At 36.2% G+C, this 24,349-nt stretch overlaps 2 protein-coding genes and 1 pseudogene across 2 annotated transcripts; 1 reads left to right on the top strand and 2 right to left on the bottom strand.

Moving 5' to 3' along the window:
- Positions 1 to 2,508: 2,508 nt before the first annotated feature.
- Positions 2,509 to 13,226, bottom strand: LOC146169862 (inositol oxygenase-like). The gene is made up of 9 exons (XM_083386166.1): positions 13,139 to 13,226; positions 12,605 to 12,694; positions 11,298 to 11,378; positions 9,387 to 9,479; positions 8,588 to 8,657; positions 7,582 to 7,759; positions 6,328 to 6,395; positions 4,493 to 4,655; positions 2,509 to 4,085 (listed from the first exon to the last, which is right to left on the bottom strand). Exons 1-9 carry the CDS (start codon positions 13,142 to 13,144, stop codon positions 3,977 to 3,979), a joined length of 858 nt encoding a protein of 285 aa, XP_083242292.1. The 5' UTR covers positions 13,145 to 13,226; the 3' UTR covers positions 2,509 to 3,976.
- A 3,536-nt stretch (positions 13,227 to 16,762) lies between these two features.
- LOC146169861 (uncharacterized) lies at positions 16,763 to 19,736 on the top strand. Its single transcript, XM_083389245.1, has 4 exons — positions 16,763 to 17,025; positions 17,647 to 17,881; positions 18,370 to 18,518; positions 18,791 to 19,736. Exons 1-4 carry the CDS (start codon positions 16,941 to 16,943, stop codon positions 19,048 to 19,050), a joined length of 729 nt encoding a protein of 242 aa, XP_083245371.1. The 5' UTR covers positions 16,763 to 16,940; the 3' UTR covers positions 19,051 to 19,736.
- A 2,167-nt stretch (positions 19,737 to 21,903) lies between these two features.
- On the bottom strand, positions 21,904 to 23,079 carry LOC146169860 (serine/arginine-rich splicing factor 6 pseudogene; annotated as a pseudogene).
- Between the last annotated feature and the right edge of the window lie 1,270 nt (positions 23,080 to 24,349).

Genomic DNA, 24,349 nt, shown 5'->3' with positions numbered 1-24,349 from the left:
GAACCCCGTAAATACGCAAAACTATTGATTACTTGGTTAGGCGAAAATACGTATAGCCAAATAGCGCCTACGATAAATCACTTGTTTTTTCCGGAAACTGTTTGTAATATAGACTGACCACATCACTGATGGATATTCTCCCGTGTTGTTACCTATACCCACTGATCTCCTAAAGGTGTCATGTCATCCCGATTAACCCAATCAAGTCCCCGTTTTGGCACCCCAAAAAATATAAGGAAAGCTGCACCCTATATAGTCCGTTTTGATTAACCTTGTAGTTTAATAGATTGTTATCACGGCTGATTAAAGAAAAGAATATAAAAGCCAATATAAAAGTAGATGGAAGTTTAAACGTTTGGAGACATGTCAACACGTCAAAAATTAATAAAGATAACGAAAAAGGATATCTTCGAAACGTTAACAAAATATTATACCTATATTTCTTTGTGGGCTTTGATAATCTTACTTCGTCTAGCGAAATCCTTAAACTTCAAAAACTGATTACAGTAGGCCTATACTAAAATGCGATCAGAAAGGCCTAATTACACAAATGACTTTATCGCCGGTTTCGATTTTTTAAAACGTATTGTACTATTAGTAAAGCTAAAAGGTAATTTAGTACACACGCGTGACAGTGTTTTCTTTTCAAGTCATTAGTCCGCCTCAAAAATCAACTCCCTCCCATTTTATTGCCGTTCATGTGATCCTAGGTCATGTGAAATACAAACCGGCTGGTTGCCCTTTCACCGCGAAAGGAAATTAAAATCGTGCTGGACTTTACACTCCTTGTTTTTTGAGCCGATTTCACATGACCTAGTGGTGCCCGGGCTGGGGTCATGTTGAACTTAGACCTTGGGCGGTTACTTAATGACGTCTTTAGTCATGTTTACCCCCTGGCGCCTTTTCGGGGGCGCCCAGTAGACAAATAAGCTCTGACGTAAATCATTTTTGGCCATTTTGCGTGACCGCTTTGAATAAAGCCGGCTCCCTATAACTAGCACTCGTAATCGTTCCATATTTGCCATAACAGTGGAAAACTGGCGGACAAATGTTCCCGCCTTTATTTTTTAAGTTTTAAATTTAAACTGGCACTTTGGAGCATAATGGTTGAAATTTGTAGTAGGACGTAGGAAGTATATCAAGACCCACATGATGTTGGAAATGAATAAAGAGTTATTCTAAACGTTCTAAATTGTACCTACTTCTGTGTGGGCTTTGAAATTCTTACTACTTTAAACTGGCAAAGTTTTTTCGGGAAAACTTACCGTCTGAATGGAATTTTTAAAAGTGGCCTTGTAAGCTGGCTATACTGGGCCTTAATCTACACAGGGACTCCTTTGAGCATAACGTTGCTCTTAAATAAACAACTGTTAAAAACCGGAGTCGATTGTGTTTAATTTCACGCCGTTCGGTTTAACGACGTTGCTTCTCGTTCACCGCACTCAAGGTCGTATGAAATTCACATCACGTACTTGCCATCTGTTCTCTACTCTGTTCGTTTTCAGCCCAAAGTCCACATTGTTTTCGCTTCGCCTTTCAGCATCCAATAAACGTCATGACGCTATAATCCAGGTTTTATTAGATATTTGAAGTGATGTAATATTGAGGTTTGTCCTATAATTTGTAAGCGAAACTTTGCGTACGTATACGTCAAAGCCTACAATATTAGATTTCGACCTACCATTCAAGCATAGTGATGACGTCATTTGGTTCCGATTGCTAAATTTTTTTATCCAAGATATTGCGTATCCTTATCGAAATAGAATGTCAAGTTTCGGATATCCCTACTCGTGACTCCCTGAATACTATTACAAGACCCCGAGGGTTTCCGAAGGCTACATTTAAGAAAACCTGACCTATCCTAATGTGCACAGCAATGGATAATAGATTTGTTTAAATTGTTTAAATCAGTGGTTTGCAACTGGGTGGTTTCACATTTAATATTTCAAAAAAAAACGAATATAATCAATATAAAGTAAAAGTTTAGCAGTATAGAAGGAGCAAAAGCAATCGCCAGTCTAACATTTGTGTTTGTGTGTGCATCGAACCAGTCGTGTTTTCAACAAAAAATTGAAATGTTCGTTTTATTGACTCTGGTTTATGTATCATATACACTGTAATTGGGGGTCGCGCAAATTATTATCGCGCAAAAAATTAACTTCGCGAGAACAAAAAGGTTGGGAACCACTGGTTTTAAACGTTGTACTGTATAATGCCTCAAGCCTAAAGTTCTGGGTTTTGATCAAAACTAGTGTTTCCGTACGCAGAAGTAACTTTTAAGCGATTTGAAAATTAGATATGTTTGGGCAACTGTTTTGGTATAAAACCAAATACATATATTCGTAAAAAAGACTGATATTTAAAAAACTTTTTATTATAACTCCGTTGCCTTTATTTTTATAGTCTCTCTATGAAACCCCGCCATTATATGGGAAATAAAAACAAAAAAATACTGATTTTTACGATAAAACCTTGACGTACAATTTTAACACAAAACACGCTTTTTACTGATAAACATTATATTGACGATTGCATTTCATTAAATTAAGCGAGCGCCGTATCACATCCTAATTAAATGCGAACGGAAATAGTTGGGGTGCGTTGAAACACGCAATGATTTATCGGTATATGAGCAACACGTCACCGGAATGAATGACGTAATAGTTTCAGCGGATGACGATGGACAGGAATGGTACGAATAAACGAACACATTAACACGATTGCAGCTTAGGGTTATGTTTAAACCAAAAAATCATGATTATAGAAGTATGAAAAAAAGCTTGGGCTTGGACAGTGAAATTTAACAATGGTTGAAAAGGTATTTTCCGACAATTTACAACTACACGAAAAAACAGCAGAGAACATTATGAAACGACGATATGCAGCTAAAGTGGAATTAAATTAAACGATAAAATGCTATAAACCAGGGTTTTTTAACCAGCACCTCCAAGAGGTACGAGAACTTTCCCAAGGGGTGCGGGGATGCTGAATCAAACATAGAAAATGTATTAGGCTTACTCAATTACAGTAATTTTATTTCTTTACATTTTTGCATTGTGTTACTGTGCTATCAGTTCCTTGTATAGAAATGAAATTACAATGGTTTTGTTATTGAGGCAATGTTGGTGATTTGAAACGGGCGCGAGAACTGGTTGGTGATTCGAACGGGTGCAGCAAGAAAAAAAGGCCTCTGTAAACGGCTAAGAATGAAATTATAAATTCTTGTACTAACGGGTTGAGGTTGTACACATCAAGAAAATCACTGCATAGCAGAAGTAAAGGCGCGCAAAACTATATCATATTTCCAATAAAGAGCGAGAAATTTGGAATGAGCGCGGAATACATTAAGAATTGTTACTATATTTGCGGCGTGCGGCATATAATGACCTATAAAACACAGTAATATTGCAAGTAGCAAACACTATAAAATACGGTATAAGAATGTATCCGAAGTCCAAGTTGATAATCCCTGCGAGTCCTTCGTCCATAATAATTTAACGTTTTCATATATAAAGTCAGCGAAAACAATTAAAAAAGGCCACACTGTTTCATGGTTATGCTTTCATGCAATCTGTACAATACACTATACGTATGATAAAAATCGCGCCAAATATTGGCTAAAAGTAACATCTTGTAGCTTTCTAATAAATGCGGAATCTTGTAAACGCAGTAGTATTGCAAATAAAATGCGCCCCCACAAATCAGTTAATTAAAGACGGTTATTCTCAAGCAGTTTTAGTGACAATACAGCATAACTGAGTAAAACAGCAATTAGACGTTTTTAACCAGACAAATTAATCAGCAACGTAAGGCGAAGGCAGGTGAAAATAGGTGTTTCAATTCTTCGTAACTAAGAAAAACATCAATGGTCCGTTTTTTTAAACCTAACAAATAAACCAGCAACAAGGCAGGTGGACGTTGGTTGTTTGAAAACGGTTAAAAATAGCGTTGATATATCTGCTTTCTCCCGATAGCTCTACCAGCTTAGTTTTCCAGGGATGTACTTGTCGATCAGGCCTTGGTAGTAAGGCTTAAGGGATTCTACGTCGGGAAGATCTGGTGATTTGCTGTACAAGTCGTGCTCACTGAAACAACAAACGCAGAGTTTTGGGGAGATTTCATCAGTATTTAATCCTCAAAATGATGACATCGTGTACAGTGGTTTTGAATGTACAAATCACTTTTGAAAACAACTGAACGTGTAACATATGTAAACCTTGACAGAATAAAACCAAGTTTCAATTTAACTTTTGTAATTTTTTTTTTAGATTTTTCCAAAATTTACGAAAATTTTGGAATCATTACGAAGACATCACGCGAATTTATTAAAATTGAATTAAATAATGCTACTGTCTTATTTCTTCTTCGTTCGCTTTAGGCTAGTATACATTTTATTAAAGAGAATTGAGTCGCCAAAGCTTCGTTGGTATACTTACGCTTAGTAGCCTACCTGGGGCCGCCGCCAATAAACGTTAAGAACCACTTCACTTACTTGAACTTGCGAACCCATTCCAACATCTTTCGGTCGTCTTCCGAGCACAGGTGGTCGTAGTCGCCCCCAGTATGCCAGGGGTAGAAGGAATGAAACCGAACGCAGAAAAGACCCTCCTCGGGTAACGTCGTTCCGTTGTGCTTCAACACGTGGTACATGTACTCTGTGAATCATTAAAGTAGTGAACGGTTGTTTAAATTTTCTACCAGGGCTGCGGAGTTGGACTTGCGGGACTCTGGTAAGACTACGTAAAACTATAGGAGCCTTGAGTCTGACGTGCGCATGCGCAGAACCTAATGCAAAACAGATAAAGAAATATACATTCAGTTTAGTACACCGAAAGCCATCGCAGACTCACCGAGTCTGTTGATCTATGATGCAAGCAGGGCAGACTAGAAAAACAGCTAGCCTGCAGTGAGGTTCGAACTCACGACCTCCGGTCAAGCCGGGACCGTAACTCTACCAACTGAGTTATGCAGGCTCAAAAGGGAACGTGTAAATGTTTCATTGAATACATTCAGTTTTTTCAGGAATGTAATTCCATAGATTGGCCTGGAGCATTATATGTGTCACGTGTCCTTTTTATAAGCGTTAAATCACCCAACAAATTTCTAAAATGCTGATCCACTATCACAAAAAAGTTAAAAAATCAGGTAGTCACTAATACGTTACACATTAGTGAAATGAGCTACAAAGCATCAGTTGAAAGCAAACGTCAGTGTTTAAAAGCACTGCTTTTCTTTGTCGTAGCAAGGCAAGGCGAAATTACATAACTTGTTTTTATTTTCTCCTAAGCAGAGTTCTTCGGATTTTTGAGTCAAAGCGTGCTCGAAGTGGCGGCATGTTGTAGTCTGCAGAATGCGTTTGCAAACATTGTACGTGAGAGGAATGACTGGTTACTAATGACAACGGAACTAAGCCGCGTTCTCTTGTCACTTGACAGACAAACTTTCAGTTGCGGCTAAAACTGCGGGTGTTTGAAGCACAAGAAAAGGTTAAATTCGCGACGTTCTGTCATTATTATTTCATTTTATACATTCCAATAAAACTTTAACCTCGAAATCACTCATGCTATTTGGCAAGGCCATATGTAAATCCACAAAAGTATCCTAAATTAATAAATTTTGGTAGTAGGCTACACGAAGAGACAAAACGTAACTTAATAAACCTTGGACAGATGCGGCCTATAAGCGTCAAAGAGTCGTAGCGTATCGAGAGGCACGGCAGGAATAAGATTTTTCAAGATTCTGAAATATCTCTCGGCACCCTTGAGCATTAGAAATAGCACCTTAGGGAGCCGCGACACCCCGGTTGGGAATCCCTGATCTAGCTGTTGCCTGTTTCGCAAAAGTATTTGAGATTCTCTTAACTTTGTGCGTAGCGATCGTATTTTTAGAATCATTATAGTGCTACATTTTTTAATCGTTACAGTTTTAAGGTAAGGATATGTTTTTGGTAAATTCAGGGCTTGATAAACCAATAAGCAATACAAGCACGTGCTTAGGGCATCCTAGGAACGGGGGCACTAAAAAAAGGATTATTGTTGGATTTGGATTTTATTTGTTCTACCCTAATCATTTCTAAGATAACGGATTTAACGCAAAATAAGCGCAAATTAATAGAATATATTGTTTTTTTAAATTATTTTTTATAGTTGTTATACAAGTCAGTTTTGTTTTGCGTTTGCTCATTAATTTTGTTATGTTGCAGATATATTGGATGTACTAGCACAATCTTCTAACTGGTATGGGCACCTAATAGGGTTAATCTGGCCAAGGGCGAATTCCTGTTGTAGCTGGCAGAACCTGGTCACTATAGCGGGCAGATAAACTTACCGTCGTGGCCCCAGGACATGAGTACGTTGGAGAGGCCGCAGTTCGGCTTGTACATCCCATACTTGGTGCTGAAAACGAAAACAGCAGATGTTACTATTAGCACACAAGTGCTATACGTGAAAGCGTTAAGGTTGTTCAGTGCATGTCTCATGTTTTGCACAAATAGACTGGAATTATATAGTTTAAATAGCTTTAAGAACATGGCGAAATGGTCTGGTGTAAACGGAACATTGTACAGCGAAAAAACTAACATTGGTACCCATACGGCGAAAACTATTTTACCAGATAATTGCTTAGTTTGTCTTAGTTTTGTATCTTAGAATGTTTTTCAAAATCTTATTTTAAAGCCAAGGATAAATATACGCTATATTCAACACTTTATTTTCTAAAATTTTTGGCGCTTAAATATTTCTAACCCAAAACTTTCGCTAGACGAATTACGTAAAAGATTGCATTAAATAATTCCAGGTGTTAAACTACTACGCTATCACATGGCAGGTCAGACCAAATTGCTCAGCAGTTACCGACCTGGCTTACCGCATACTAAAGTGGAATTTGTTTCGAATTTAGAAGAGTGCTTCAATTATTAATGCCCCTATAAGATTAAACAAAGAACTAAATTGTTACCTTGCAAACTGAAGAATACGTCAAGCGGTGACAATTGTTTGAAACGCTTTATCGAGTGTCTTTTGCCTTTTTCGTTTAAAATCGTTAGGGAAAAAATTGTTTTCTTACAGTTTAACGAATATTTTGAAAACAGACTTTTAATTATTCCTACTGTAAGTTGATTTATTTATAGAATAAAATAGTTATCCCTGAACGGCGATAGTATTAATTTGGATACTAAGCATTTCGAATCGTTGAGAACCGACCTTCTTTGATAATCTCAATCTCAAGTTTCGAAATTTCCTATCGAAATACACAATTGTAGAAAAAAAGTTATTGCTTTAGCGAAAGTTACAACGAATAACAAAATTAAAATTATTGTGGAAAGATATGTAAAACAATGAAATCTTCAAAAATATTCATGGTTTCAACAAACGTTGAAAGCAAAACAAAATACATACTTTTTTCAAAAAGAAAAATATAACATGGAAACTCTAAAAAACCTTCATTGTCTAACAAGCGTTAGATCAAAACAAATTAAATACTACTTTCGAATGAACATAAAAATAAAACCCTCAAAAACCCTCTTATAATGGGCAAAAACTCAAGTTAAATCGGCAGAAAATCGCCCAAATTCGATTTGCTTACTTGTAGCGCTCATCGCTGAGGTCCGGATTTTCCCCGAAGGTGCTTTCCCTGTACATGATGGAGGGTGCAAATTCTGCTCCGACGACGAAAGTGTCACCCACGGTGGCGAACTGGGACTCCCCCCAGACCGCCATGACCTTTCCAAGGTCGTGAACCAGCCCGGTAAGGTGCAGCCAATCTGCACGCAATTAATCGGTTTGGCGCCAACTGAAAAAGGCGTCTGATGCCTAAAACCCGAAACATGGAATTAAAAAATTATTTTCGTTTTTTTATTTTTTTGTTCAACTGAAAAGACGGCTGATGCCTAAAACCCGAAATATTAAATTAAAAAAAAATATATTTATTTTTTGTTCAACTTAAAATACGCCAGATGCCTAAAACCCAAAAAATGGAATTAAAATAGTTTTTTGATTTCTTCCGTGAGGTATCTCATAAAAATAATTGCTTCGTTCGATTTCAAAAACAAAATAGGCTACTGACGCCTAACACCCGAAATATGAATTTAAAAAAAGTTTTTTTGTTTTGATTTGTTTCGTGCGGAATTTGTTGACTTCTATTTGATCTCAAAACCTAATCGTTCCACCAACTAAAAAGGAATATGACGCCTAAAACTCGAATATGGAATTACAATAGTTTTACGTTTTGTTTCGTGCTGTGTATTACAAAGTCGATGGGGTTAATTCGATTTCAAAAAAAAATTTTTTTAGTAACTGAAACTGCGCCTACCTAAAACCCGAAACATGGAATTCATTTTTTTTTTTTTACATTTTCAGAAATTGAAACAGCGCCGGATATTTGGGAATGATAAAAAATTAGAGGAAACACCATGGGTACTTAATGGGTTCCCTCACATTTTTAGACTGTCCGGCACTTTTTAGAATTGCAACACAATTTTAAACTGCCTTGTACTGGATATTGGTCATGTAAAACACAAACACAAACGTCCACAACAAAACATTAATTAAAAGCCTGCTTTTATCACGTATAGCAGCATATGCTACCTTACCTAGGTCAGGGTACATCTTTCGTAAACCTTCTGCCGTTTGAAATGCGTGAAAAGAGTTTGGGAAATCGACCTGAAAGAATTTTACATTGTATGTAAAATTTTCTGTCATATTTCTTTTAGTTATATTTCCATGGTAAACCTGCAACACGATTTTGAAAGACACATGTTCATGGTAAATCTTTTTGCGTGCATGAAAATAATTTTACCTTGAAAAATTATATGAGTATATTTCGACTTAGGACTGGGGATTTAATATCGGATCGGTGCCGTTACCCGAAGGCAAGTGGCAACATCGGTACCCATTCGATTTAATAGGGTGGTATATAGGTACAGATTAGATACCAATCAAATCAAATTTCTTTCATAATTTTCAATCCAAGCGGCGATTTTTACGATTGAATGGTTAATTTGTCAAAGATTTACAAAGGTTAACAAATTAAAGTAACTAAAGATTTTAACTTTAAATCCAATTTTGGCAAAATAGACTGGAAGAATTACTATTTAAATTTTATGTTTTTTCTTGTTTGAGAATTGTAATAACGTCATTAGGTATCGGTATCGCAATAAAGGGTCAGTATTGCAGATCTCTAACTAGGACTACTAGGATTACTAGGGCGATTATTTTTCGAGCTAAAAAATGAGGAATTTTGACCTAAAAAATACATATTTCTTTCTAAATTTTGACCAAAAATAATAATCGCCCTAATGATTACCATTATGATTGAAATGCATGTTATATTAAAGTGTTGCTCAAACTTATTCTAACAATTACAAAATCAATCGGATTTAATCATCTTACGTCGGGGTCAGCTTCGTCCACCAAATCGTTGAGCATTTCTAGAGCATCGAAAATAGTCATTTCACCATGATTGTATTGCAGCCATTCTTTGTGCTGTATACGAAATAAAATTTTCCGTTTGTCAAAAAGCAACATTTAAAAAATATATATTTGACCTAAAAAAACAGCGCATGTCTTACCAAACATCATTCACAGATACCCTTAGGAAATCCTATTATTTCTTTATCATTTGAAGCAGCGAGTCACCAAACTAGCATGGGTCAGATGCTGCCCGCACAGTTAGTTCTACGAAATTCTAAACTGAACCAAAACTGGTATATATAGCATGTGATACTGGATATATAAAAACAAACATCCACAGGGTCCTAACCAGGGCTGGGGAGTCGGAGTCAGATTCGGGACTCGACGAAGTCGGTTTGTTTTTTTGGAGTCGTACTCGGCACTCGAGTAAAATTACGTAAAACTACCCGAGTCCGCATACGCCAGTGTTGTAATGACTTAAGTCAATGACTTGACTAAAGTGCACTTAAGTCACTGTTTTTAAATGACTTGACTTGACTTAAGTCATTTGGGCAAAATGACTTGACTTAAGTATTTCGGACAAATGACTTGACTTGACTTAAGTCTTTTGAACAAATGACTTTGGTTGAAATAATGCATTTCTTTAAGTATTTTTTATAAAATTGAGCTATTTGTACAAATTTTTGCACTAAAAACAAATTGCTTGCTATATGTTCCGTTTTCCTTATTTTTTAGTTCAGTTATTGCTCATAACCATACTAGTTTAAAAATTGTAATAGTTTAACGTTTTGTTTTTACAACAAGGACATGACTTAAAGTTGACTTGCTCTAATTATGACTTGACTGGGACTTGACTTGTTTTTTATTCCAAAAGGCTTGACTTGGACTTAAGTTATTTTACAAATAACTTGAGTGGGACTTAAGTATTTTTCTAAATGACTTGTTCACAACACTGACATACGCATACGCAGTACCCAATTTTAAAACTGATATAGCAGTAAATTGTAAAGATGGAATAGCAAATGGTGAATATTTCCCAATCATGTATTGTTGCTGGATGAATTGTATGACACTCTTATGAGGGGAATGCTAAAAATTCAACTTAATTAAGTTACGTAAGTTGGTGAAATACATGCTTGGAGCTGGACTCGACAGAATCACACATTTAGCCGGAGTCGCACTCGGGTTCATTTTTTTTTTGGCCGAAGTCGGTCTCGAGTTATTTTTAACCGACTCCGTAGCCCTGTTCTTAACGGCCACAAGTGCTTACTAAATAGTTATCACTTAAAAAAAAACAGTGTTTGTTCAAAAGACTTAACCCGGCAAACCGTGACTCACTCCTATTCGGTTCACGCGTAGTTAGCTAAAAAGTCACCAAACGACGGCCCGCAAAGTTCGCTCTTATGGCCCGGCGGACTTTCAAACGAAAATGAAATATGGTCAAAAAGCTGTCCGATGCAATTCAACAATAAATTTTGATGTAAATTAAACTGAAGCACAATTTGATCAAGCTTACTACGGTTTTTGTTAAACAAGTGTTTATATTTTCTTCGTTGAACGATAAACGAAGTGCAATGCAGTTTTATATCAGACACTTTCATTTGTTGTAGTTATCTGGCTTATCAAACAAATTATGGTGATAACTGACTTAAGCAGGGCTGAGAACTTACAGCTTTCATAACCAAACGGTTAAAAAACGAATTTGATTGCTGTATATTGCGATTGTGTTATTAGCTCTTCCAATGACTTGACTGGGCCTTGACTAAGTATATTTGCATAATACATGGCTTAGACATATATTTTGTTTAAATGTCTTGACTGGGACTTGAGTCATATCAAAAAAACTTTGTTCTTCCGCCATTTTTTTTAAGCATTAAAGGTTTATCTCACCTTTCTTTGTACGAATTCAACACACTGATTCGTGTGCATGTCGGTGTAGGTTCGATACACCCGATCGAACAACTGTGTATCCTGAAAATAAACAGCCAACCAAAGTCAAAAAACGTGTAACGTTGAATTTATAAATTGCGACATGTACATAACATAACATGCATTTACACGAAAAGGAAATATATTTGCCCACTTAACAGCTTATTTATAAGTACAACGTGAAGATTCAGATGGGGGATGTGGCCAGCCACCAACTTAATATTTTGTCTATAACGTAAACATAATGGTTTTTCGCGCTTCGCGTCCTACTTGTGTCGTGCGTCATATCGCACCATCAAAAATTAAATTTTTGGTAACTTAAACTGCATAAACTATTTTTCACGCTCCGCCCATTGATTTCCTTCCTTTTTCAATAAAACAACCACTTCATGTTTTAACGAGTAACAAGTTAAATCACGTTTTTGACGTAACATGGCTATGTCATCCCTCGATTTACTTTATGCTCTTATCCAGCGCTTTTCAACCTTTCAAATTTCAATTCGCACTTTTTTTATTTTGGAAAATTTTCATCCGCACGAAACAAGCTCAGTAAGTTTGCAACCTTTAGTTTTTACCTTTAGTTTATTTTCAATGAAAGGGTTTGTGTATTAAAACCGTGAGCCAAAGCCTTGACCGATATAAAATAAATAGCTTACGCTGCAATGAACCACTACGAGACTATATTACTATACCTGTAACGCATAAGTGGGAGCACCACCTTATTCGGTTACTGTTTTACACATAGGCCCCATATAAAAATAAGAAAATGCACGATTTTCATCAGCACATTCATCCGCACGACGTTTGTCATCCACATTACAATATTTTTCATCCACACAAGTGCGTACCATCCCACGGGTTGAAAAGCACTGCTCTCATCCAAACTAAAATGTTGGATAAGCCTAGAATCCCCGATTTTCAAATAAAGTCGGTAACCTTTCGTTACGTAGACAAACACCAAGGTCCGACATATATGTAGGCCCAGTAGAAGTTTGCATGCAGGATGTTCGTTCAGGTTCTATTTCTGACACAATATCGACATGACAAAGGTAAACAACACAATGTGAAAACGCGGTAAATGGGTCATATATTTGGCATTGTTTTGTAAAAAGAATAACTGCGCATAAAGTTATAAACCAATTGTGTTTAGCCAAGAAAATCGCAGCGTTACCTTAGACGGGATAGCCCCTAGGTTGATCTACCTACAGATCAAGTGAAAACCGACACGTACATTCGTACAACTTCCGGTTATCTGTCGTTTGACTTACCTCGGAAAAATCGCGAAAACCTGGCTTGTCGCAGTCATTCTTGTACTTTTCGAAACTAGTATCGTTAGGTTGGCGCACAACTTCTGCTGTCTGTAAAGCGATAAAGGGCATTAATAGTAGGCTACTACTTCTGTATGGGCCCTGATGTTCTTACGTCGTCTTATTACAAACTCCAATCATCATACCCCTAAGGATACAAAGTGTTAACAAAATCTTGAAACAAAGGCCTATGACTATTGTTAGAAAACTTTGCTACCATCACCGATTCCCGAAAAACGTTACACTAAATACCACTAATTTATATTGGGGCATAATTGCTGGAGGTTAAGTTAGACGCAGAATAAATATGTCAACCCCCGGACAGTAGTTAGGCAGCATATTATTTGACCGTTTTGAATAAATCTTTGAACCACCAACTACTGTATAGGCTTTCATATCAAGTCTTCCTCTAACCCTGATATAGGCTTATTTTTGATAAAATACAAAATTTAGGCTTGCGGCAAACTTTACAAACAGTTTAACAAATCTATTTACCGCCATTTCGGATGTATAACTGCTGGTTCGCGACTTCAACGTAGACTTGAAAAATAAGCGCTTATAATGACTCTGCACAAATCGTTGCCAACTGCTTATTATTTGTTGTGATGAACTCGGCGTACGAGAGAGCTCTGCTTTGTCGCGATTTTGCGAAAAAAGGGCTCGCCACGTTTGGATTGGCTGAAATAAAAGGGCGTCGTCTATGACCTCAACGGGCGTGTTTATCGGTTCACTGGAAACGTGATTTTAGGAGAAAAAAGTGGCTTAAACCTAGCGTTGATCAACCATATCAAACGTGATTACAAAATGTTTTTTAATTTTATTTTTATCAAATTTTAACTTTATTTTAACCTAACGAAATTGCTTGTTTGTAGAGGCCACAGTTCTTCCTTGAATTGATGCCAGTTACCCAAACATAATATTTTGTCGCAAAGTCAAGGTGTTTTATCGAATATAAAAAGTGCATCGTTTTTTTTGGCGATAGATTTAGCTTGCTTAGGCATTTTTGTATTACAGAATGTTAGTAGGTATTTCTAAAATTCAAATTGTCTTCGAAAAGACCACGTTTATGAAGATAAAGTGTTTTATAAGAATTATTTAAATACGTAACAATAAATAAAAAAATGGACAATTTGCGATAAAAGTTACTGCTGATCCAAGTGGGCATTGTGACATTTTGTCTGCTTTATGGGTTAATATGGTTTAATTGTGTCGCAGTTCCTGATTTACAATGCTTCCACGACGATTTTTACAAAAATTACTCTCAAGAAACAAAAAAACTTTGTCAAAAGGTCATAATTTGACATATTTTGACTTTATTAAAAAAATTTAACTTTGTTGTAAATTTTAACTTTATTTTAACCTATAAACTTCTTAGAAACAGTCCCCTATGTGCTGAAAACAACTTTATTCTTTGATTCGTGGACAGACGAGGTCTTTACAAATTTTTAACTTTATTGACTTTTGCGGGCCCTAGTGATTACATAACACGTTTTGCCGTGCTTTAACACTCCCGTATGTTATTACTAGAGGCCTATTGTATTATATTAGGTCAACAGGTATCAGCTTAGCTATGGCAAGCATACGTCACAACTTTAAATTCAAACGCAGAACGGTATACATTAAAAGCGCCGTTTCCGTAATATCTAACGTCGTAGGCTATGATCGTTTGTTTGTTATGATTTATACAAAATAATGTTCGCAATATTGAAATTTGTATAAACTCCTGCTAACAGGCATAACAATAATATCAAATCGCCTTCGTCAGGGTGAATGATTTGAGTAGTTTGCCGAAACGTTGGCTAACGACACAATTACCAGAAGAGCTGCTTTTGATTATTATATTAAATTTATGCCGCCCTTTGACCGTTCAATTGTCTCCTAAAGATAACGAATAAATACCAAGTTCAAAGCCCATCCTTACATTTCGTGAACGTTTCGAATAATACGTTGTTTTACTATACTGCTAAAATGTGGCCCGATGGCAGACTGTAGGGTTGACCAGCAGAAATCGACAATCAGAAGTACGCACTGTTCTTTTCTAAAAGAAAGGTGTTGCGATTTTGATTTTGCGTGTCATCCAAATATTGCCATCCTGTAAACCAACAGCGACATCAAGCGTTTTAATAAACTTAGGTTTTTTGAGATGGTCATTAGTTGAAAATCGCCATATAAAGGATGGATACATAAGTGTTGCAATATATCAATTTGCTTATGTGTACTAACCGCTTTTAAATGCTTTGACTTGACTAAAGCGTTTGTTTTTCAGAATGTAATGTATTCAATGACTTTGGAAGACAGTGACCTGAGTTGGAGTTAAGTTTAACTATTGACTTTGATTCGATTTTCCCTTAGTTAATAGCATGGCTGCCGAGTTGGATTCAAGACTTCAGTAGCCCATACTTAAGGCCACTGAAGTATCCATTCCGGCGTACGTGCCCTTGTAAAGTGGCCCTCGAATTGTATTAAGGCCACTTCTTATCGGCAACCACGCAGCATGGGCAACATAGTCGTCACCTGCAAATTTAAAGAAGAGAAGCAAAACTTGCTACCCTTCCAGAGAAAAAAGCCGCTGTGCTCACATAGCAATACAAATCACATCATTAAAAAAACGAATGGCAGCAGCGTTGAAGTCGGCGGGAATTAGAACTGCGATACCACAAATGTGGTTTACGCAATTACATGCGTAAAATGTCGCCAAACCATCTATATTGGAGAAACTAGACAAACCACCAGAAAGCACATGAATACACACAAAAGTGACATAGGGCATGGACATATGAACAGACCTGTTGGCGAACATTTCAACCAAGGTATAAAATACCTTTGAGTTTCGGCAATCAAAAAAGTAAGAAACGGCGCCCAATGCTCAAAGTCGAACAAAGCAAAATCAAAAAGTCCAATGCCATCAATGTTTAGCTCAATCGAGATTTGGGCTTTATGTCACATTTATACACCTCACAGCACGCTTTGCTACACCCAGCCCAGCGAACTTTGAAGCGCAGACCTCCAGCGGTTATAATTGTTGTTTGTCATTCGCACACGTCTTTGTGAGTATGGGCCTGTGGATATGTTCACCCTTCTTATGGCCTTTTGCTAGCGCTTGTGTTTTTACGTGCATTTTAATTGTTTATATTTAGGCTGTACTTTGAACTGATAAATCACGGTTGTGCGAAAGCTTGTTAAGAATTCAATACAATTTGTTTTATACAGTGTCACCGGATTCCTCTATTCGATTTTAAATACTCTGTTAAATGAAATTTGAGTCAGTAATTATTGTCCACAGTCGAAGGTTTCACGCAAATTATATTGAACACGAACTTTATGAAGCGGTTTTGAAATAACGTTGGTCGAACCGGAGCCGAACCGGAACTTTTAAACTGGCCCGAACCGAAACTGAACCGGATTTCGAAAAAATCCTTGAACCCGAACCGAGCCTGAACCGGACAAGTCAAACGGTTCGACTCTCTGTTTTAAAATGACTTTTTGCAACACTTATAAATCTTATTTCTGAAAGTTCTGTTAAATGTATATTTTCAGAAAGGCTGAAGACAAATTTTACCTGAAGGTAAAACAGAAAACTGACTGAAAGTATTTTTATCTAATAAAGGCAATTTCATACAAAAGACACTTATTTAAAGTGAGTATAACTATAACATAACCCAAAGAGATTTCAACAATTTCTTTGCATAACCCCAGATAAATTCTTGTAAGGGCCGAAGTCAATTCTCCTTGATTCGTTGCGCAAAATAAACGCCTCTGCACTACCAGTAGTTAGCGTTACGCGGTTTCGTCTTGGGCAGCAAAAAAACAAACTTCCTCTCTCTCGTATCTTTTTTATTTCTTCCGGAGGCCGGAATGCGGTGAACGTGCAACAGCGGTGTTTACAAATGTCCAGTCAAAGTCAACGTGACTTATACGTGACCACAAGCTCTAGTTAGGCCACTTGTGGTCATTCTAACCGTTACAAGCAGCGTTAGAAAGTGGACAGCAGCGAAAATAATTAATGAAAATGTATTTGAAGTCGTTATTTTTACATAAAATTTTATGTGTTCAATAAATACGCGAGAAGCTGAAGGCAGAAAGTTGAGCGTGTCGTTAAAAAAGTAAACAAAATTTTTCATAGGAGTAAAACAATGACAGCGTCACATTTAAAATAAATTATTTTCAACATTTAAATCTCAAAACTTTTATTTGGTTTACAGTTTAGCTTTTATTTAGTTTGCGAGTAAATTATCGCATCTGTGATGTCTTGAATAAACTTTTAAAGAGTAAGGGTTTAGACGTTTTTTGGTTGCAAATGTGTGTCTTTACTGATTTCTACCTGTTTGCTTTGGTTACTCTCGGCTTCCATTATGCTAAAGCCTTAAGATCGCTGGAAACAGGTGTTTATTTGTATTTTTTTAAAATCATTATTATATTTGTTTTGTTAATAATTGTTGGGATATTGCTATAGAGTTCATAATAATTATTTGGTAGAACAATTTAATTTTGGGAAAGATTTGGTTAAAAAACATGCCATTTTAAAATGTTTTACTGGCATACAAGTGTTTCTTTATAAGAGTATAGCATTGTTATTTTTAAAGACGTCTAACCTTTAGTGTTTTTGAGTGATTATAAGTATAGGTCAGTTTTAAAAGCATTCCCATCAAGCTACAGCAAATTATACCTATAATGTGCTTTTTGCATTTTATTATGTCAAACTTTTTAACAACTAATGTTATTTACATGTGGGGCTTCCTCTTTTTTAAATAAAGTGAATGGACCTCTAAAGACGCTAAAACACTCCCCAAATGTTGTCCTTGTTTGTAAAAAATGGTGTAATTTGAAAAAGAGTAATTAAAATCCATTATGTTCTGATTGGGGATAACCACACTACAAAGCTTAAGAACCACTGCTCTAAACATACAAGACCATTTGCATTGTAGTTTTGTCCTCTATTTTGGAATTAAAAATAAGGCAAAAGCATTTTTAAATCGGAAAAACATTTTTATTCATTACCACAGGTTCTCAATTGGAACCATACCCATGTGGCCAGCACAAAGTCTGTCCACTTCTCACTCACAACGAGGTCTTCTGGGAGAGTAAAACTTCCACCCCGTTATGTTGCACCAAGAAAGGCCAGTTGGCTTGTTGCACCATATTTGACATTTTAAAAAACAACGGACAAGATGGAACAACCGTCAAATCGGATGAAGACTCGGAGTCAGATAGTACATCGATTTCTATCGTTTCATTTGGGTAGGTCACCATACTTTTTATGTTTTCAGTTTGGCTGCCAAAAGTTTTTTATTTTTAATATTTATTGAGTTCAAAAATTTGTTATTTTTTTAGGTTGTTAAAAAATGTGCATCATTACGAACATTTTTAAATATGCGTACAAAGTTACAAGATAACAATATTTTTCAATGTGAAAAACACTTCTAGTAAAGTGGTTATCATTTTATCTAAATATACGTCCTGTAAAAAAGTGTATATATGTGATGGGTTTTGTGATTATATTTGAGCAAGCAATATTGGTGTTGTTTTCGAATTGCCATTGAAACACAAAGTTCTAGCTTAAAATATAATCTTATGGATTAAAGCATTAAATTATGATTATGTTCAACTGTATAAACAGGGTCTACCCCTTAGATATATAAGGTAATAATTTATAATAATAATAGGCTGTAATTTTGTAGCTTGTTAATATGTCCCACAGTTGTTTATTAAAAAATATTTTTTGTTAGAATTGGTGCCACTGTCGGAGTTGTAATCGGGCTACTTCTGCTTTTTATTGGCTGCGGAGTTGCGTTTCATTATTGCTGTGGTAGCCAGGTTTCCAATGGAGGTTATCAATCATCACCTGTTATAACCTACAGACAATCAGGATTGAGAGGTAATTGCTGTTTTTGCTTTGTAAAAAAAAGTTGTATTATTAATGGTTATCGAGGTTCTTTATCAATCAATAACATTTTAAAATTAAAAATTATAGCTTGACTTGACTTCATCCAGATGTAGATGTCATTTAAGGACAGTAAACAACTTTTTGCTTTGCAAGATAAAGCAGAAATACTGCATATGTGTGTGCATAGTTTTTAATGATATCAATTACCTATTGTTTAATATACGAAACCATTTGTTTATCATTGCTTTGTTATTGTGACACAGGGCGAAATTCACATGTTGTTTCTATACCCCTCGACCCAAACCGCCGTGGGTCCCACTTCAGCATAACGATAAGCGGCCAAGGTATGCCAACCGTCAATTATCGCTCTTCGCACACAAACCAGGCCCATCCAACTGTGCCAGAGGACCCCCCAAAATATGAAGATATTTCAAAAGTTTCTTTTCCTGTTTATCAACAAGAAATGCAGCCATTGCAAGATGCTGATCTGCCTTCCTATTCGTCAGTAGTGGGAAATATGTGAAAGCATTTTTTTACCTTTTATTTACACACACAAGAGTTTAAAAAGCAGTTACACAGTCTATGTAGTAAGAATATGAAATCCCATACATATTGAAAGTAATTAAAGAGATATGCGAGCTGTTTAAAAATAATACCTACTTCTGTATGGGCTCTGATATTCTTAGTAGTTTCTGTTTAAATTATTTTTTTTTTGATATTTGTATTATTTGGTTTAGTAAAATTGTGCATACTGATCAAATATTCTATAATTTAACATAACATTTGTTCCACTGAAAAAAAATGACATTCCTTTGATTACTTTTTAACATTACACTGAAAATGCATCCAAGATGCTCTTTTTGTATGTTTTTTTACTATTATAGAATACGTTACCTTACATAGCTAAAATATGGCCAATCGAGTTTGGTGCTGTTTTTATGTATTATAACATGTATTACCTGATAAATTTGGTGGCTGAGAAACCCCATATGTTTTTGTTTATGAAGTGCTTTATAATTTTCGCGTTTTATATTGTTTATTTGCTTGTGATGACCTATTTCATAGCCTACCTTTTTAGTTTTGTTCTTTCGTCCAGATGTTTTTAGTTGTCATTATTTATTGCCAATGCACTTTTATGTAATGCACCAATTTGTACAGGCGACTTTTAAAGTATTTAATAAAATACTGTTCAACAGCAGTCTCGTTGCAGAGGGCTCGAAGTAAAACTACAAGTCTGGCATTGTCAGTAGCAATTTTAAAACCATAATTGTTGAATATTTACCATACACAAAGCTTGTGAGTGTTTCTGAGGGGGGTATTCACCCTATTTTAGTTAAGTGGCTACATGCTGTGTAGACGCTGGCAAATTTGGCTGGAATCAGACTGTTGTTCTTAACCTACTCCGCAGCCCTGTATCTTCTACCAATTTCAATATTTTGTACAAAGGTTTGTGTACAGTAGGATAAAATTTCATAACATGCTTGATGAAGCACTATTTTGTTTGATTTAGTGTTGCACACTGATGGAATGTTTTAGGTGATTGTGCTTTGCATTCATTGTAACGTTTGGATTTTAAGTACCATTAACATAGATGAGCGTGGTTACAACCATTGTTAACTGGAACAATGCAACTGCAGATCCATGAAATGTTTTATTTAGTATACTAAATTCATGATCAAACCACTAGTATTACTTAGGGCAGGGATGTCCAACCCGCGGCCATTTGTTAGGGAAGATGTTTGTTTTTGTGCAGACCGTTTTAAGGAAATATATCAGTCTTGTGTTGTAATATGCCATGACATATAAACTAAATTTTTCGCGCTTCGTGCAATAAGGCCGAGATTCACTTGCAAAGAAGAGCGGGTGTTTATAAGTCGAGTTGTTTTATGACGTCACCCCCTTTAATAATGAATTTTGCAGGCAATTGAAGTTTTTTAAGTGGCAATGCGACCCATTCTGCTAAAAGGTTGGTCATCCCTGACTTAGGGGATCATTACATTCCAAGAAATTGATTTACCTCCAGTTGTTGGTAGCATACTATTGTTCGCCAACTTTTAAGGTGTTTTTGATTAAATATAACTTAAACATGTTTTTTAAACTTTGGTCTGCGTTTAAGGGGTGCATAAAACATCTTTAATACAAAATTATATTATTTTTATTTCAAGCTTATAGTCTTCACTGGAATCTTCTTGTATAAGTAAATAATTTCCTGGGATATATTTGGACTTGAAAACCTACTGGAGTCCTAAAATATTTTAAAGAATCTGAAGAGGTCATTCTTGAAAGGCCTAGTGGTATAAGTAGTATATTTTGATTTGTTTTGGCACCTTTTAAAAGTATTTACAATACAGTAACTGTCCATGCAACACCACAGATCGACAAGAGGTGGTATGCTATTTACTAACATATAGCAGAGCAGCTGCTCAACATTGAAACATATTGCAATTTAGTTGAATTAATTAGAACATTCTTCAATACTTACCATAAGGGACTTTTACTTCATGATGCTGTTAAATAATAAGTTAATCTAGCACTTTGCTTGATGCACCTGTTACTACTTACCAGCATATAGTGAGTCCTGTCAAAAGCCACAAAAACTACATCTAATTATTATCTATTTAACACAGTGGTTCCCAACCATTTTTGGCTTTAAATACCGTTTGCGGCATCCTTGCTTGTATTTTTGCTGAGTGGTTAACTGTAACATTACAATAAACGAGATTGAAACAGCACATGAACTGTGCAATAAGGTTTAAAAAAAATTATTGAAATATCTCTCAGCACCCTTGAGCATTGAAAACTGGTTTAAAATTTAACACCAAAACAACTGAATTAGATATTTGAGTTTTTACTATTTTCGCTAAAAAATAAAATGTTTTTAAAAATTTACAGCTAAAGATTTGCCCTAGAGGACATTGAACTAGTTTTAGGTTATAAAAGGAATTGTTGCATCGAAGGATGTGCTAAGTAGCAAATTAGAGTTGCTTTATGCCAAGTTATTAAAATTATAGGATTGTCTGAACCTACAAGCAAGTTTTAAGTCCTCCCCTATAAAGTACCAATTTCCTATTCTATTTATGGACAAAGTTAACTGAAGTTTTACATATAATTTAAAAGGTTGGGGGATCATAATTATTGTGGCAGAATAGGATTTGTTTTAAAAGAAATATGTAATCCATTCCTCCTTGATCGTGAAACGCATTGCCCTGGATTGATAGCTACGTAGGTTGAAATATTTGATTGGTTGGTTGATTGACACTGAAATATTTGATTGATTGATTGACAGTATCACTGATTGAGTGCTGAGAAAAGTCCTGGCTGTGGTTTGATCATTGACTGATTGATTGGTAGTGAGCAATGGCGCCGTTTTGAGTTGTTTCACTCTAATTGTGTAAAAAATACATGGGGTTAAGATGAGCAAGTAAACGAAAAGAAAAAAATATATATACACATGCATAATTAGCAATAACGAAAAATGCCTACAGCAATTTTAAGCAAATTGTTTGTTTGTTTTTTACAAAAAGAATAGCAAATAAAAAGGTTACACATTCAAGCAACAGGTGTTTAGCTGGAAGTGGCAGTTTTGTTTTTTAATTCACTGATGTCAAACTTCAAAGAAGTATTTTCAAGATAGCAAAAAAGTTCAGTCACGTTCTGCGGATCCATTGCGATCAAGTGGTGTTGGGGATCGTGATTGTTGGCCATCGTATTCGTCTCTCTTGTCAAAGGAACTCGAGTGTCGCTTCTTTGGTGGGCTTGCACTTCGGCGTCGGGAGTAATTTTCAACACTCGGCGAACGACTTCGTGACCTTTTTATTTTCCTCTCCGGACTGTAGCTTAGAGAGCGCTCCCTTTGTCTCTCAGGACTGTAACTTCTGCTGCGCGAGCGGGAAACGGTCTTGGGGAGATCAGGAATGAGATGGATTTTCCTACCGTTGATTTCCTTTTGGTCCAGCTTCTCAGCCGCCCGTCGCAGATCGCTTTTCGAAGAGAATTCAACGACGCCTTCGTTTTTACGGTAGTGGTGCGCATCGGCAAACATCACCTCACCGTACGGGCGGAAGAGGTCTTTCAGATCTTGCCACGATACTCGCGAAGACAGATTTTCAACGATGAGCCGGTAGCCCCTCTCTTGTCGATTGTAGCCTCCGCCGCCACCACCGAAATCCCTACCACCACCACCACCATAGTCTCTACTGCCGCGGCTGTTGGATTGATAGTTGTTGCTGCGATACTGCGGCGGCGGATAATAGCCAGAAACAAAAGCACCACCGGCGCCTCTGGGCGTGCCCTTTGCAATTTCCAGCAGAACCCTTTCTCCGCACAGATCCCGGCCGTTCAAGTCGTGGACAGCGTCTTCGGCGTCTCTCAGATCTTCAAACTCCACAAAGCCGAAGCCGTTTTTCAGCATTACGTCAGAGACTTTGCCGTAGCCGCGAAAAAACCTTTCCACGTCACTCTCACGCGCCCTGTGACTAAGGCGGCCCACGTAAATGCGCGGCCGATACGACTGCGACATGCTTATTACCTTTTTTTTAAATGATCCGCTTTTAAAGTTGTCGAGCGTGCGTGGAACCCGCGAGCGTCGTCCTCGTTTGTTGTAAAATCAGAACTTAACAATTCCAACAGCAGCTATATGACGGCGCTAAAAAAACGACATTTTAAGCAACTTTAGATAACGAACGCTTTCGACGAGTCAGTCCGTTTAAAAAAAAATAAATATATGTATTTATTCACACGCGACTATATTACAAGTGAACTGTACAACAATTGCAAAAACTGAAACTCAAGTTTATTTTTATCGCTGTATTATTAAGTTAACAAGCGCAAAAAAATCTAGAAATCAAGTTCCTCGTTGTTGGCAGGCGAAAAAAAGACAAGAGTAAAAGTAGAGTTGTTTAGTATTCCATTAATTGGCCAATAGATCTTTTATTTCACTTTTTCTGTCCCTATAAACTAATATGAAGTTGACCCTCTCTTTATAAAGAAAAATGCTGAGTGTTTTTTTTAACCTAAATCTTTTTCAATAGACTTTACAGGTAAGATTTTGATTGTATTCAGGAACCGCTTGCGCTTGACGTTTCGTTTGTCTCACAATAGACTCTGACCAGTCGCAATAATATACGCGGGAAAAAACAATTATTCTAAAAGGAAATTGTAAATATTCTGAAACAGAAAACATATATCCAGTAAACTACTAAAAATTAGTAGCACCTTAGGGTAATAAAACTGGGTCTTCTATATATATGCTTTTTTATATTTATAAATATATATATATGTTTTATTACCTAACAGCAAAGTGAAGGCAATCGCATCAACCAATGCTTGACAGCGCGAAGACCACATGAACGGTGTATATAATATACACATTTACCTTTAAAAAAATCCAGTTCGATTTTGTTTTGCGACGAACCGTTGTCGATTTTCGTCCAGTAAAATTAATTTAATTATTTCAAACTATGGTTTCAATTACCTGACCTTGCGCAATAAAACAACCCTGATGTTCCGATTTAACTTTCTGTGGACGTCGCAGTATAGTTTCGTTTTGTATATTAATTCAATGGTGTAATAGATATCTTAAAGATGTTTTTTATCCCTTTCGTGTGCAATACACAAACACATTGACATTCGAAAATCATTGTTACTATCAATTAAAACAAATAAAAAAATAAAAAAATGTTAAAATAAGCTTAGTTATAAATAATTTAGAGAAATTTAGTGAAAGTTTTTTTGCCTAATGCGTTAAAAGTTTAACCAACTTTTTGAAGGCATTGCAAGAAAAAACGTTTAAGCAGGCTAGAACTGGACTACTAAAGTAGCCT

Source organism: Ascidiella aspersa, chromosome 1, assembly GCF_963924565.1.
Source record: "Ascidiella aspersa chromosome 1, kaAscAspe10.2, whole genome shotgun sequence".
Classification (NCBI taxonomy): Eukaryota; Metazoa; Chordata; class Ascidiacea; order Phlebobranchia; family Ascidiidae; genus Ascidiella; species Ascidiella aspersa.
Note: the sequence above shows the minus strand (reverse complement) of the source record. Positions and strands in the feature narration are given on the sequence as shown.

Coding starts and splice junctions, on each gene's coding strand:
- LOC146169861 (XM_083389245.1), top strand. CDS start 16,941: ATGTGTGTCTTTACTGATTTCTACCTGTTTGCTTTGGTTACTCTCGGC. Junction 17,026..17,646: donor CTTAAGATCGCTGGAAACAG/GTGTTTATTTGT, acceptor TCATTACCACAG/GTTCTCAATTGGAACCATAC. Junction 18,519..18,790: donor CAGACAATCAGGATTGAGAG/GTAATTGCTGTT, acceptor ATTGTGACACAG/GGCGAAATTCACATGTTGTT.
- LOC146169862 (XM_083386166.1), bottom strand. Junction 8,658..9,386: donor TGGACGAAGCTGACCCCGAC/GTAAGATGATTA, acceptor AAATTCTTTCAG/GTCGATTTCCCAAACTCTTT. Junction 4,086..4,492: donor GAATGGGTTCGCAAGTTCAA/GTAAGTGAAGTG, acceptor TTGTTGTTTCAG/TGAGCACGACTTGTACAGCA.